The following is a 15,539-nucleotide window of genomic DNA, read 5'->3' on the forward strand; positions in this document are numbered from 1 at the left end:
CAAGTATTTATTATTATTATTATTATTATTATTATTTTTAGATGTAGTCTTACTCTGTTGCCCAGGCTGGAGCATAATAGTGTGATGTCAGCTCACTGCAACCTCCACCTCCCAGGTTCAAGCGATTCTGCTGCCTCAGCCTTTTGAGTAGCTGAGATTACAGGCCCTGCCACCATGCCTGGCTAATTTATGTGTGTGTGTGTGTGTGTGTGTGTGTGTGTATTTTTTTTTTTTTTTTTTTAGTAGAGATGAGGATTTGCCATGTTGGGCAGGCTGGTCTTGAACTCCTGACCCTAAGTGATCCGCCCGCCTTGGCCTCCCAAAGTGCTGGGGTTACAAGAGTGAGCCACTGCACGCAGCTTATGTTTATTATTTATTGGGTTTCTGCTGGGTGGCAGGCACAGCGCTGACAAAGCACTGAGAATATAAAACTCACTCTGACCCACGTCTGCCCTTAAGCCCAGGAGATAAACATGAAACACAGAGGAACAGTGTGACACATGTTTCACCCAAAGGATAAGTTCAAAGAGGCATAAGAACACAGAAGGAAGGTCGCAGGGTCTTTTGGAACCCTTTTCCCTTATAAGCAAGGTCACTCTGTCCTCACAGAGTACAAACATCCTCAGTTTCTTACCTTACTGGAAACCTGACTCTCCTGAGGACAGTGCTACCCTTGCTGCCCCTCAAGGTGAGGCCGTTCACTCTGCCACTCCACCAGTCTCTCCCAGCTCTCAGCCTGTGCCTTAGATCGACCTGCCTCTGTCCTGAGATGCCTTCACGGGCTCTTCTTTCTCCCTGCATCGCACAAATGGTACTCTCTGGGCTCTGGCCCTTAACCTTTCTCTTCCCCTCTACAGTCTCCCTGTGTGGTACTATACCTTCCCATGGCTTCAGTGGCTCCCTCATACCACTTTTGAGCCATATCCTTCTCCTGAGTCTCCATCCCAACTGCCCACCTGAACATCTCCACATGGTTTCTCTGCAGAGGAACAAACTCAACATGTGCAGAAGGAACAAACTCAGCATGTGCAGAAGCCACCTCATCATTTTACCCTTGACCTTCCCTGCACTCTGGATCTGCCAGTGGCACCACCAGTTTCCACCTAGTTCCTAATCAGGAACTTGGAGTGTCAACCTTTGTCATTTTCACCATCTGCCCTTTGCTTCCCTCTGCCTCTTTTCCTTTTAGGGAACATCATTTCTCTGCCACTTTATGTTTCTATTCTTTAAAACAAACAAACCCTCCTCTGCCTTCATCTCCTACTCTAAATCTCCCCCTTTTCCTCTTCTTGCCTTTTCTTTCTCTGTATTTTTCTGGCCTCTTCATTGTTGCTCATTTACTCCATTGCACTTTTTCCTCTTGCTTCGCCAGTGGTTCCTTTTCATTCCCTGTTCATACTCTCCTCAGTCCTCACTGCCGAAATACCAGTCTTGATCTTGCCTCTGTTCTTTTTCCTTTAGGGGATTTGAGTTTGGATGGGACAGCCTGAGGCTGGCCATTTCTAAAGCCGGGACATGGGAGAATGGGGTAAGCAAAGTATCAAATACTTCCTTTTTTCTGAGTAGAGACAGGGTTTCACTGTGTTGCCCAGATTGGTCACGAACTCCTGGCCTCGATTAATTTTCCTGCCTCAGCCTCCTAAAAGTGTTGGGATTATAGATATGCACTACCACACCCAGCCTTAAATACTTCTAGACTGAAATCCAATTCACTGTTTTCTCTTTCCCTTCTACACCAAGAGGTAGGCCAGTATTTGTCCTCTGAGCATACCTGGATTCTCAAATGACAACTCTGGGGCATCGTGAAGACTGCAGTTATAATTTTGGGGCAGAAAATACCCCCAGAAAGCCTCAAACCTGATGAAAGATACCTGAATGATCAGGAAGGAGGGCTTTAGGATTGTCAGTCTGCAAGCAGCAGCTGGTCTTGGTGGTGATTTTGTTGTTTTTGGAGACAGGGTCTTGCTCTGTCACCCAGGCTTGAGTGTAGTGGTGTGATCACAGCTCACTGCAGCGTCCACTTCCCAGGCTCAAGCAATCTTCCCACCTCAGCCTCCTGAGTAGATGTGACCAGTCTTCCCACCTCAGGCTCTGGAGTAGATGTGACCACAAGTGCGTGCCACCATGCCTAGCTAATTTTTGTATTTTTGGTAGGACAGGGTTTCGTTATGTTGCCCAGACTGATCTTGAACTCCTGAGCTCAAGAAATGTGCCTGCCTTCACTTTCCAAAGTGCTGGGATTACAGACATGAGCCACTGCTCCCAGCCCTAATCTTGGTGCTTTTGATGGTGGCTCTTCTTCACAGCCTTCTTCAGATGCCTTTCATCTTTAGCACTTACCATACTGTAGCCTTGAGAAGTATGACTAATAACTTCAAGAGGCAGTTGAGTTCAGGAAAGAGTGTTTTAAACTCCTAAATTGTTCTATTAATGACGGCTGCTCAGAAAGGAGTCAAGGGGATATAAATAATGGCAGATTAGCACCTCAAATAGACTTTTGAGAAGCAAATAGACAGCTTGTTCTTATAGATTTTTGGAGGTGGAATATATTTTTTTTTTATTGATGTGATAGTTGAAGGCAGGAATAATTTTTTAACGTTAATATATGTCTTGTTTAATTTTAATAAAGTAAGTAGGGTAGAATTTCAGATATTAATAAGTTCTATTCATTATGCTTTTGAAGGGACCTAAAGGATGTGTTGTTTCACCCTTCTGCAATGGTCAAAATGGCATTGCTTCCAGAGAATGAATAAACATACAAGATCATTAAGTAATTGCACAATTTATAGCTTATCTAAATATGATTTGATGTTGAAAATATTGAGCTTGGCACGATAGCTCATGCCTGTAACCCCAGCACTTTGGGAGGCCAAAGCAGGAGGATCACTTGAACCTAGGAGTTCAAGACCAGCCTGGACAATATAGTGGGGCCCTATCTCTACAAAAAATCAAAAAAGTTAGCCAGGCATGGTGATACACACCTGTAGTTCCAGCTCCTCAGAGAGGCTGAGTCAGGAGGATTGCTTGAGCGCAGGAGGTGGAAGCTACAGTGAGCTGTGATTGTATCATTTTACTCTAGCCTAAGTGACACAGCGAGACCTCATCTCAAAAAGAAAAAAAGGAAAGTCTGGCTCTGATAAAAGGTTCTGTCTGTAGTAATCTATTTTTGGATAGTAGTAGTAATAGTTTTCTATTGGTACATTAAAAATTATCTTACAACTTAATTGCTTAAAACAAAATGTTTACAATCTCTTAGTTTCTGTGGGTCAGTAATTTGGAGCAGCTTAGTTGAGTAGTTCTGGCCCAGTGTCTCATGCAGTTGTGGTCAAAGTGTTGGCTAGGGCTGTAGTCATCTGCAGACTGGACTAGAACTGGGGATCGGCTGTTGACAAGGGGTCCCGGCTCCTCACCACGTGCTAGAGTGTCTCTTGTGACAAAGCAGCAGGTTTTCCTCAGGGAAGCAAAGAGGTCCAAGAGAGGGCAAGGAGGAAGCTGCAGGGCCTTTTATGATCCTGTCTTTAAGTCGCATACCATTACTTCGGCTTGTTTTCTATTTGTTAGAAGTAAGTTACTAAGCCCACACCTCACTCTAGTGGAGGAGAATTAGGCTCTGCCTTGTGAAGGGAGGAGTATCAAAGAATTCATGGACATATGGTCAGCACCACCCACCACAGGCTTGTTTTTCCTGACTTTTTTCTTCCTAGGTTGAAGTTGTTATAGCTTAGTAGTTAAGAGCATGGTTCTGAAGTCAGACTGCCTGGCTTTGAGTCTGGTTCTTCCGCTTGCTTACTGTGTGACTTAGTAAGTGTGAGTTGCCTTCTCTGGACCTCATTTCCCTCATGTGTGCATTGAGGAAAATAGCACCTTCCTCATAGAGGTGTTTGAGAAGTAAATTAATTAATATAAGTAAAGGATGTAGATCTGGGCCTGATGAATAGAATGCTCTTAATAGATGTTAGCTTTTAGTATTTTTATTGTCGTTTGAACAGCAGTATAGCCCAGTTTGTTTCTCCCTTTATTTCTGTATAATCTGACGCAATGCTTGGTCTAACATATACCACCTCCTACAGGCTCTGGTCATCTCGGTAGGTCATACATGGTGGGAGCCAAGGGGGCTGATGACTCTCAGTCCAGACTCCACCTGTAGTGGTATAGCATGTGAGGGCTCTTAGCTTCTTGTTGATACATGGTAAGGAGTATCCCTTTCCACTTCAGAACTCTCACTTGGAAAGGGCTTTCTCCTAAACTTAACAGGAACCTGCTCTGGGAACTGTGAGCTGTGTTCAGTGTTCTTCAGGTTCAATCACACTTTCAGTCCGTAAATTTTTATGAAACTTCCTTGGAATTCAAAACAAAGTAATTTTTCAGAGTACTTTACTGTGAAGAATCAAGGGATATACTTATTTCCCAGCTCTTTAGAGTTTATTCATATAACATTTTCATCTTAGATCTGGGGCCGATTTGCTTAGTTGATTAGGGTATAATGCTTATGGGTGGAAAATGTTTCCTTAAAATAATCTGTTTGGAAGAAGGCGGTAATCAAAATTCCAACACTTTTAAAGGAAAATGATTTATTAAAGGGCAATCAACTATTTATAATAGTTAAGTATGTTCATTAAATACTGCATTTATATCTGGTAGATCTTAACCTGGCATTGAGATGCCACATTCTTGGCTCCAGAAAGATGTTTTTAAAAGATGTTGATGAATTCCGCATCTCGAAGTTGTAAGAGAAAGCAGATTTTTAAAATTTTTGGATATAATAGACTAGTGATTTTTTTAGATATGAACTTTGTTTTATAGATGATTCAGAAGATTGTTTACCAGAAAAATTTTTACACCAAATTTCCACCATGTTTTTTCTTATTGATGTCATTAGTTTCCATGACTGGAAAGTATAATTGAAATGGTTTCTTTCAAAAGTGTTGCCTAGTCCTGCACTCTGTGGTAGTTTGATTTCTTAAGTCTACCCAGATTCTCTTCAGATATAAGTAAGATTGCATTGGTTATGCACACCAGAATTCTAACTCCCGTGGCTTTAATGAAATAGGGATTTATTTTTCCTGTATAACAAGAAGTCTGTCTTTCTACTCTACTATCCTTAGTATGTGACTTCTGTCTTTGTACTTGTAGCCCCATAGTTATAAGACATCTATGATGAGTTAATATCATGTCATATTTACATTCCACGCAGAAAGTGGAAGGCTTTCCAGAAACTTGATTTATGCTTCCTTGGTCAGAACTGTGCTAGGTGGCTTCCTCAAGTTGCAAGGGATCCCAAGAAAGCTAGTGTTTTAGCAGGGTAATCAGTATTCTGTTAGTGAGGCAGAAAGGGACACTGTATAGTGGATAACAGCCAATATTGTCTGCCACAAGGGTTTGGATGGTTGCTCAAGTTCTGAGCCAATAGAGCAAACCATGAGTCCATCCAGTTGGCAATAGTACATAGTGATAGTACAGTACTCAATGTAAGTAATGAGTCAGTTCTATATCTTTAGTGTTGGAATCCAGAAGCAAAAGCAGAGTAGTTTACCCCTAGGTAATATACGTGGTCATCAAGCTAAGTAATGATCTTGTACGTGATGTTGTTTTCTTCCCATCAAAGTCCTCATTAATAATAAGGGATACTTGAATAAATAAATTCTTCCAAAAGCTGTTTCCATTTAGATTTTTTTAAATTATATTTGAGCCAGGCATGGTGGTTTATGCCTGTAATCCCATTACTTTGGGAGGCTGAGGCATGCAGATCACTTGAGGTTAGGAGTTCAAGACCAGCCTGGGCAACATGGTGACACCCCATCTCTACTAAAATACAAAAATTAGCTGGGCGTGGTGGTACATTCCTGTAATCCCAGTTACTCAGGAGACTGAGGCAGGAGAATCGCTTGAAATTAGAGGTGGAGTTTGCAGTGAGCTAAGATTGTGCCACTGCACTCCAGCCTGGGTGACAGAGGGAGACTGTCTTAAAAAGGAAAAAAAAAAAAGATCTTTTTGTTCTTATATATATATATTTTTTGCTAAAATGATTATAAATTAGTTGTATATGAAAATGATCATTGTATGTTGTTTCAATGGAAATTGTATCCATTTTTATTTTTGACAGAATTGGTAGTGTGGTGGCTATTAAATCAAGTTGTGGTCTTTTTTAGAAGGAAAAAGACCTTCTTTCTTTCTTTTTTTTTTTTTTTTTTTAATAGAGTCTCACTCTGTCACCCATGCTGGAGTGCAGTGGTGTGGTCTCAGCTTACTGCAACCTCTGCCTCCTGGGTTCAAGCAATTCTTCCCCCTCAGCCTCCCAAGTAACTGGAATTACAAGCACATGCCACCATGCCCAGCTAATTTTTATATTTTTAGTAGAGATGGGGTTTCACCATGTTGGCCAAGCCGGTCCTGAACTCCTGACCTCAAGTGATCCACCTGCCTCAGCCTTCTAAAATGCTGGGATTACAGGAGTGAGCCACTGCACCCGGCCAAAAGATTTTATTTTTAATATAAAGTAACACATGCACATTGTTAGAAAATAAAATCAACCAGCACCAAAGGACTAAAGAAGAGGGTAAAAAACATCCTTGATGCCATTACCCAGAAATAATTATACTGTTTTTTGTTTTTTTTTTTTGAGGCAGGGTCTTCACTCACTGCAGCTTTGACCTCCTGGGCTCAAGCAACCCTCCCACCTCAAGTAGCTGGGATCAAAGCATGCACCACCACACGTGCTAATTTTTGTATTTTTTTGTAGAGACAAAAAAAATACAAAAACTAGGATTTTGCCATGTTGCCCAGTCTGATCTTGAACCCCTGAGCTCAAGCATTCCTCCTGCCTCTGACCATCATGAAATACATTTCTGTGCATTAAAAAAAAAAAACTTGCCTTTGGAATTATTTGTGAACGTAGTTCAGCATGAATAAGTATATTAGCTGAGATATCTTGACATAAAAATTTGGAAAACTTTGGAAAAATCCATTTAAACCTTCAAAAAATAAATAGTTAACATTTGATTTTCATTATTTATAGCTAGAAATTTTTAAAGTAGCATTTCTGAAAAAGCTTGACATTGATAAATTCTTATTGATTTTGATTTATCTTCTAACAAGAAATAAAAGCTTTTGCTCTGAGCCTAGGATCTCCTTATTCCTTCTTGAGGCCATTTATTTATTTTGGGGCATGACAATGGAAATATCAGAATAATAGCAGATGATTGATAAGAAAAAATATCTTTTTTTACAATGACCATTTAATGTTCTGTGTGGGTCGGGTCTTTTTGTACCTGAACATTCATTTGCTTATCATTTTCAAGCTGCAGATATATTCCACCTCTCCAGTTAAATTTAGCTGAGGAATTGTTAGGTGCGGGCTGTAATTGCTCTTTCTCTTCTCTTCACTTTCCCAGCCTCTGCAGTACTTTGACAAGCTTCACTCCTCCTGCAAGCAGTGTTTTCAGTGTGTGTCTTTTATGTGCCGTCGACAGGCTCTTTCCATGTTCTGTGGGCCTCCTACTCGAGGAGCGCCACCACCGCCACCAACCCCGTATTAGTACAGGGATGGAAAAGCAGAGCTGGGCAAAGTCATTTGTACTTTAAACATCTGTATGAACAGCCCTCAAGAGGCCCTTTCTTTTATCTGACTGCCCGCAGTCAGAGTGGTTACCCCCAAACAGTTCTTCACGCCTTGGTTATGGGCTCAAGATTCAAAAAGCCAGGCTTTTCTAGAAGTGTGGATGACAGAAAAGGAAAAAAGACTGTATTTTTCCATTTAAATGCCACTTTAACATTATTTATTAGACAAATAACATTATAAATATAGCAGTGGAATTCGTTTTAATAAAAAGAAAAAAAATGCCCCTATATTCTGCAATTCTAGTCAACAGTTTTTATTTTTCTGTGTTTCCTTTTAGACCTGTTCTGTATGCATATGCACTGCCTGCACTGTTATAATTCAAGTGGCTATCATTTGGATTCTGACTGGTTTTTTTCCTTTAATGTACTCATTCTCATTTCTCCATTTTGTTACATGATCCTCTATAGTGACACTTAAATGAGTTTATTTTTTCAATAAGTAATACATTCACATGGTATAGAATGCAAAAGCTATAAAAGGGTATGCAGTGGAAAGTGAGTCTCTCTTCCATCCCAGTCCCCCAGCCATCCAGTGTCCTTCCCTAGAGGTAACGATTTTTCTTCGTTTCTTGTGATATAACAGTATTATTTTATTTTTATTTTTTTTTTTTTACTTTGATTCTTCCCCTTGATTTACCAGTTTTCGGGATAATGTGTTGGTTTCCCAGAACCCTCTAAAGAAGACCAGTGAAAAAGTGTGTAGGGTTTCTTTTTCCATGTAAAATGTGTTTTATTTTATTTTTAAAAGGTTCAGGGTTTACTTTGAAATCAGACAGCAATACCTCTCATTCATTGACTGAAATTGGCTTCAGCTACCAATACTTCATTAACTCTAAAAGAAAAACTATTTCAATTTTGAGGGAGGATAATCCAGTTTAAGTAAGTTTTACATTGGTCTATAATTTAAAATAGAATGAGGGCTAGTGTTTCCTGTTGCTTCAGTACCTGGAATGTCATATTCCCAACTCAGGTAGACACTAATACTCACACACACACACACACACACACACACACACACACACACACAGAGCAAGAATCAGAGTATGTCAAAGGGCAATGAATGTTTTCATTATGTCTTATTCCCAACTCAGGTAGGTACTAATGCACACACACACACACACACACACACACACACACACACACACACATACACACACACACCCCAAACAGCAAGAATCATCCAAGCATGTCAAAGGGCAATGAATGTTTTCATTTTATTATTTTGTCATCATAATCTCATAGATTTTATGTATTTTATGTGATTCCATCCATTTTAATGATTCCTTCTAATGCTCACATTAGCCCATCTTTGGCCAGTTGGAGCATCTTCAGATCATCTTCTGAGTCCCTTTTGAAAGGACCCCAGTGATGTTTAATAATTTTCTGCTTTCTGGTATGACAGAATGTTTCAACTCATTTTGTATTCACTAATACTTCTAAATTACTACAAAATATCTGATAATGAGATGTATCACCATGTCTCTCTTAGCGGAGAACAAATTGTTCTCATTTTTAAAATATTAGAAATATTTTTTCAGCCACTATCTCTGTCTATGTCTACACTCTTTACTCTTTGGCTTATGCCCTTAGAGTCTCTGTTGATAGGTAGATATTTTAGTCTTTGGTTTATGCCTTTAGCATACATCTTTATGTGTAATTACTACTTCAAAACATGCAAATATTCTTTTAACTCTTAAATAACATGACCAGATTCAATTCCCAAAGGATTGTGCCCATTTGCAAAACGTTAGTATAGTTGTTTCAACATAATATCAGCATTTGGATATTATGATTCCTTTTTAATATTCACTAAGTTAATCATATAAAAGTCATAGGTATTAATAGTTTCATTGATTTGCTTTATTGCTAATTGCGGAGTTGATTGTAATCCATATGTTTGTTAATTAGTTGTGACTATTTTTATGTGACCTGTCTGTGCCCTTTGCTCATTTGCCATTAGGATCTTGATTTTTTTTAAGATAAAAACAATTCGTATTCTTTATATAGTTTAAATGTTAATCTGTTGTCATATTGGTTGCAAGCATTTTACATTGTGAACATTTCAAACATTGGTTGCAAATATTTGATTTTGTCCTCGTTATATAAAGACCATTAATTTACCTTCTTAGAGAGTGACCACTAAACATTAAGCATAACCCCAAATACCAGTTTGTTGTCTTGAATTATCTATGTAAGCTTGGCAAGTCACTTTACCTTCTCCCAACCTCATATCTATCAAGTGTTGAACTTGATCCCTTAGATCCTTTCCAACTCTGACAGCTGGGATTACAGGCGTGAGCTATCATGCCCAGCCAGGTTTAGCTTTTTGAAAAAGCTTTGCATAAAAAAAACTTTCAAAAGTATATTGAAACAGAATTTAATAAATTTTTAAAATAGAAATACTAATAAAATGGTTTTTTATCCAGCATTCAGGGTACTTAGGGATTATTCGTATAACTTGGTGCATATATACCAGTGATGACACATGAAGTATCAATACGCTTGATTTCTTATGTTTCTTCTTTAAAATTCATTTCAGTTTCATTACAATTAAGCATGAATATATTTATTAACACTATCCTTTTAGCCCAAAGAAAATATAATGCCCTTTTAAAGTTTAGTACATATTTCAGAAATGCCAACCTCACGTAAATCCACAGAGCTTATCATAAATACCATAGTTTTGCTATTGACTTCAGTCTAAGACAAATTTCTTTTGTCAGAACCCAATAATCTAAGTGTGGTTATGTGAAATGTATTGAAATTGCTTTCTGGGGGTGGTCAGGAGATGTAACCCCAAGAGACATGGCCAGTTTTCTATGTTCTGGGAAAAAAAAAAAGAGAGAGAATTGGCATCTGTCAGTTCTTTGAAAACGCCAGCCATTCTCTTCCCTGAGTCCTGTGGTGTTTGAATCTGCTCCAGCACCTGTTTTATATCCCTTCCTTTTCCATTTTGGTCAGAAATATTTTCTGTTACCCCAAAATTAACTTGTACCCTAAGAGAAAGTATTTAAGACAATTCCTAGGCCGGGCATGGTGGCTCATGCCTGTAATCCCAGCACTTTGGGAGGCTGAGGCGGGTGGATCACAAGGTCAGGAGTTCGAGACCAGCCTGGCCAAAATGTTGAAACCCCGTCTCTACTAAAAAAAAAAAAAATACAAAAATTAGCTGGGCGCAGTGGCACGCACCTGTAACCCCAGCTACTCAATAGGCTGAGGCAGGAGAATCGCTTGAACCTGGGAGACGGAGGTTGCAGTGAGCTGAGATCACGCAATTGCACTCCAGCCTGGGTGACAGAGTGAGACTCTGTCTCAAAAAAAAAAAAAAAAAGAAAAAAAAAGAAAATTCCTGTTTAAGATTAGAGGTGATTCACTTTTAGAATTATCTTTTTGCTAGTGCCAAAAGTTTAATTTATTGTTAAGAATGATTATTTTTTTAATTTTGAAAATTTAATTTGTGTTCTTTAAAAGTTTAGGCAATGTGGAAAAGTACAAAGAGTAGAGTTTAAAATTATTCTGAATTCTATCAGTAGAGCTAATCTTCATTAGTATTAGGTAAATGTCATTCCAAAGAACATTGTCTTCACATATTTATTAATATGAGAAAGAAAAGTAGGCAGACAGAGAAATCAAGATAGCTTATATTATGAAAAAGACATTTTTTCATTAAAAACATTGTTCGTCAAAAATAAATTATGACTTTTTTGTTTTAACTCTGTGTGTGTGTGTGTGTGTGTGTGTGTGTGTGTGTGGTGGTGGTGGTGGTGTTTTGAGATGGGGTCTTGCTCTGCATCCAAGCAGGAGTGCAGTTGGTACCATCGTAGCTCAATGCAGCCTCAAATTCCTGGGTTCAAGCGTTCCTCCCACCTCAGTCTTATAGCAGGGGTTACGGACAAATGCTGCCATGCCCAGCTATTTTTTAAAATTTTTTTCTGTAGATGTGGTCTCTCACTGTGTTGTCCAGGCTGGTCTCAAATGCCCGGCCTCAAGTGATTGTCTCATCTCAGCTTCGCAAAGTGCTGGGATTGCCATGGCTGGCAATGCTATTTACTAAAAGAATCTCTCTAAGAAAAAAGTTATGAAAATTCTAGATTCAAATTATGCTTACCTATATTTTCATTTTATGTAACATTTCTTAACTCTGTTAAGGCTATCTAGACAATATCTTTTAATTCTATTAAGGAAATTAGTATCTCTTCCCTGACTCACATTTTTAAGTTATTAATTTATTATTATTCATAGCATTTATAATATAGTCTTTGACCATAATTACCATAACTATTTAGTCTTAGTATTATATTTGAATAGATTTAGTGCCCACCATGGGCATTTTTATTATGACTTCTCCTTTCCTCAGTTCTTTTTTTTTTTTTATTTATTTCGTTTGGCTGAGTTTCTGACAGCTTGTGTTTCTCAAGGTCACATAAGCATTATATGTGAAGTTCTTTCGCATTTGGTGATGTCTGCCATTTGCTTTATAATAACATTGGAACGACTTCTTGGGTGGGTATGATATCCTTGAATGTACTCTTTTTGTCTCAGACCTTTATAGTGTTGCTTCACTGCCTTCTGACTTTGGATGTTGCTATGAAGAAGTCTAAACTCAGGCTGATTTTCTTACCACTTTGTAGGTAATTTTTTTGGTCTGGATCTCTGAAGTATTGTTTTTATAACCAGGAAATTTCTCAGTTTTAGTCATTCACTATCAGTTGTATGGAACACAGGATATTCTTTCAGTGCAGATTTAGTTTTTTCAGTTCAGGTTTCTGTTCCATGTTGCATCCTCGACATTGGGGATGACAATTATCTTTATGTTGGGTTGTCTTTGTCTTCCATACTGTCTTTCAGTTGCCTTAATCTTCGACTTTCCGCCAGATGCAGTGGGTGGCTTCCTTTTGTTTCCTTGTTTTCTCGTATTATTTTTGTGTTGTTGCTATGTCTCTTCATCTTGCTGACATGTTAGCAGCTCTGTCTAGCAATTTTATTTGCTCTGATAGGGGTATTACCACATTCTCCTTGCCTGTATTTTAACAGTATTAAAGATTCAGTTTTTTTCCCCTCTGAGCTATGATTTAAGGATTTGAGTTTTTCTGTTTTACACATTTTTCGACACCCTGAGGACATGGGTAGAGGTTAGGAGAGTGTATAGTTATGAAAACATTATAAAGCCTCAGCAATTAAAATTTACGTATTGATATAGGAAGACCTTCCAGTTAGATTTTAAGGGAAGAAAAGCAGGGTATAGGAGAATATGTATAAAATGCTTCTTTTATATAAAAAATTGAAAAAATAATGAATATAAGTATGTCTTTATACATTCACCTACATATTTGCTTTATATACTTTATCTCTGAATGCTAGACAAGGAATTAATAATTGGTTACTTTTGGAAAAGGGACCTGGCTAGTGACGGGATTAGGAGAGAGACTTTTCTCTGTGTATCTTTTTGTATTTCTTGACTCTTAAGCAACATGAATGAGCTATGTATTAATTATGTGGACACTGCTTTCTGTTCTGAGATTTTAATTGCCATGTAGGATTCCTCAACTCTGCAGGAAGTGTCCTTGGTTCCCATAGGGAATTTTGTATCAGTCTCCAACTCAGTGTGGGGCCTGGAAGGCTCAGCATGAATGAGGTGGCTCCTGGTTAGTCACTTCCCCCACTTCACCTTTGCTTTTCAGCCTCCATTTCTGTCACACTCTAGCCAGAAATTTGTGTTTCCCTCCAAATCTGACTCATTAATGAACACTCAGGATTTTGTTTATTCACCAATATTAATTTTGGGGGAAGAGACTATGCCATAATCTCTTTCTTTTCCTGACTAGCATGTTTTAAAATACATGGCATTAAGTTATACCTATTCCTTTTTGGTTGCTGGTGGCAATTTTTGTTGTTGTGATTTAATGTTGTTACTTTTGATTCAGTATATTTTGTATTTGGTTAGGGAGATTCTGTGATCTGATTTCACGTGTTACCATGTTAGCCTACTACACCTAGGCTATGTGGTCTAGCTTGCTGCATCTAGGCTATAAACCTCTACAGCAGGTTACTGGACTGTAAAGCAGTTGTAGCAGAATGGTGTGTGTGTATCTAAACATAGAAAAGGCACAGTAAAAGTATGGTCTACAATATTTAAAATGACACCCTGAATGGAGCTTGCAGGACTGAAAGTTGCTTTGGATGTGTCATTGAGTGGTGAGGGAATATGAAGGCCTAGGACATTGCCGTGCCCTACTGTTGACTTTCTGAACCCTGTACACGTAGGCTACTAAATTTATAAAAAATATTTTTCTTCCTGCAATAATAATTTAACCCTAGATTACTGTAACATTCTTACTTTATAAGCTTAATTTTTTTTAACTTTTTGTAAAACTCTTAGCTTAAAACACATTGTATAGCTGTACAGAAATACTTTACATCCTTATTCTATAAGCTTTTTCCTATTTTTCTTTTCTTTCTTTCTTTCTTTTTTTTTTTTTTTTTTTTTTTTGCTCTTTAAAACTTTTTTGTTAAAAAGTAAGACACACACACACGGCACATCTACACAGGGTCAGATCATCAGTATCACTGTCTTCAACTTCCACATCTTGTCCCACTGGAAAGGTCTTCAGGGGCGATAACACATATGGCGCTGTCATCTCCTGCAACAATGCTTTCTTCTAGAATACCTCCTGAGGGACTTGCCTGAATCTGTTTTACACTTAACTTTTTTTTTTTTTTTGAGTAAGTAGGATTACACTCTAAAGTAACGATAGAATAGTATAGTAAATACATAATCCAGTTATATACTTGCTTACTATCAAGTATTATGTACCATATATAATGTACTGTGCTATATTTTTATATGATGTGTTATGTTTTTATATGATTAACAGCACAATAGATTTGTTTATGCCAGCACCATCAGAAACATGAGTAATGAGTTGCGTTATATTGTTAACAATAGACATTACTAGGCAACAGGAATTTTTCAGCTCCTTTATAATCTTATGGGACCATTATCATATATGCAGTCTGTCATTATCCAAAATGCCATTATGTGGTGCATGATTGTACTCAACTGTCAACCTTGTCTTTGTCCGGTATAGCCAGCCTCCCAACTTCACTAACCTGCCCCATCTGAAGGTTGAACCAGCCAGGGAGGATTTCTAGTGCTTTCCAGCTTTGCAGGGCCCAGTGGTTTAGGGAGTCCTTAGGGCACCCTCATTCTGGGGAAGCAAGCAACCAATTGCCAGATCCACTTTAATACAGCTTTTGCTTAACACACACACAACTGTGTTTCTTTTATCTGCCATTGTTTTTGCTTCAAAAGTTCCTTGCCCTTTTAGCATAAATTCCCACAATTATTTCTCAAATTATAACCTTGCTTTACCAAAGATTTGCACTGCTGACAGAGATATCTTTTTGGAACCAAGATGTAATCATGCCGTCCTCCTGTTTACAAGTGTTTGGTCACCCCTCATCACCTTCAGGAAAAATCTTATTTTTAAGAGCTGTGCCAAAGCATATCAGTCATAGGGAGTGTGAGCCTACCAGGGTCACTGTGTTCCCTTTGCATCCCCAGCGTGGAGAGCAGTACCTGGCACAGAGTAGGCACTCCACAAATATTAACAAATAGTAGATATCTGGTACATCTTTTTTGAATAAAGTTTAATCTGGTGAGAGTTTACTAGTAAGATTGCAGAATCTCTCTGTCATCTGTAAACAGCCAATTTAAGTAGCCAATAACAAAAAAAATTTCTAGTTTGGGTTTTAACATGCTATGCCGTTGTGTTCAAATAAGAAGTAATGGCATATAAATGCAAAAACAGTGGGATTGACTGCAAGAAATGCCAGAAAGAAAGAGGACCTATCTGCCAGGCACACACCTGTCATTCCAGTAATTTGGGATGCTGAGGCAGGCGGATCAGTTGAGCTCAGGA

At 38.4% G+C, this 15,539-nt stretch overlaps 1 protein-coding gene across 3 annotated transcripts in view; it reads left to right on the forward strand.

Annotated features, from left to right (window-relative positions):
* Nucleotides 1-15,539, forward strand: part of HACD2 (3-hydroxyacyl-CoA dehydratase 2) — an 84,747-nt gene that overhangs the window by 30,941 nt on the left and 38,267 nt on the right. The window contains exon 1 of one of the 3 annotated variants that reach the window (XM_032267756.1): nucleotides 1,324-1,528. The exons of the other annotated variants lie outside the window; for them this stretch is intronic. Within the exon in view, the coding sequence (XP_032123647.1) occupies nucleotides 1,516-1,528 (13 nt within the window). The 5' untranslated portion in view covers nucleotides 1,324-1,515. Of the gene's footprint in view, nucleotides 1-1,323; nucleotides 1,529-15,539 lie in introns of those variants that run through there. 3 annotated transcript variants of the gene reach the window in all.

This window comes from Sapajus apella, unplaced genomic scaffold (assembly GCF_009761245.1).
Source record: "Sapajus apella isolate SASKATOON/1434 unplaced genomic scaffold, GSC_monkey_1.0 scaffold171, whole genome shotgun sequence".
Lineage (NCBI taxonomy): Eukaryota > Metazoa > Chordata > Mammalia > Primates > Cebidae > Sapajus > Sapajus apella.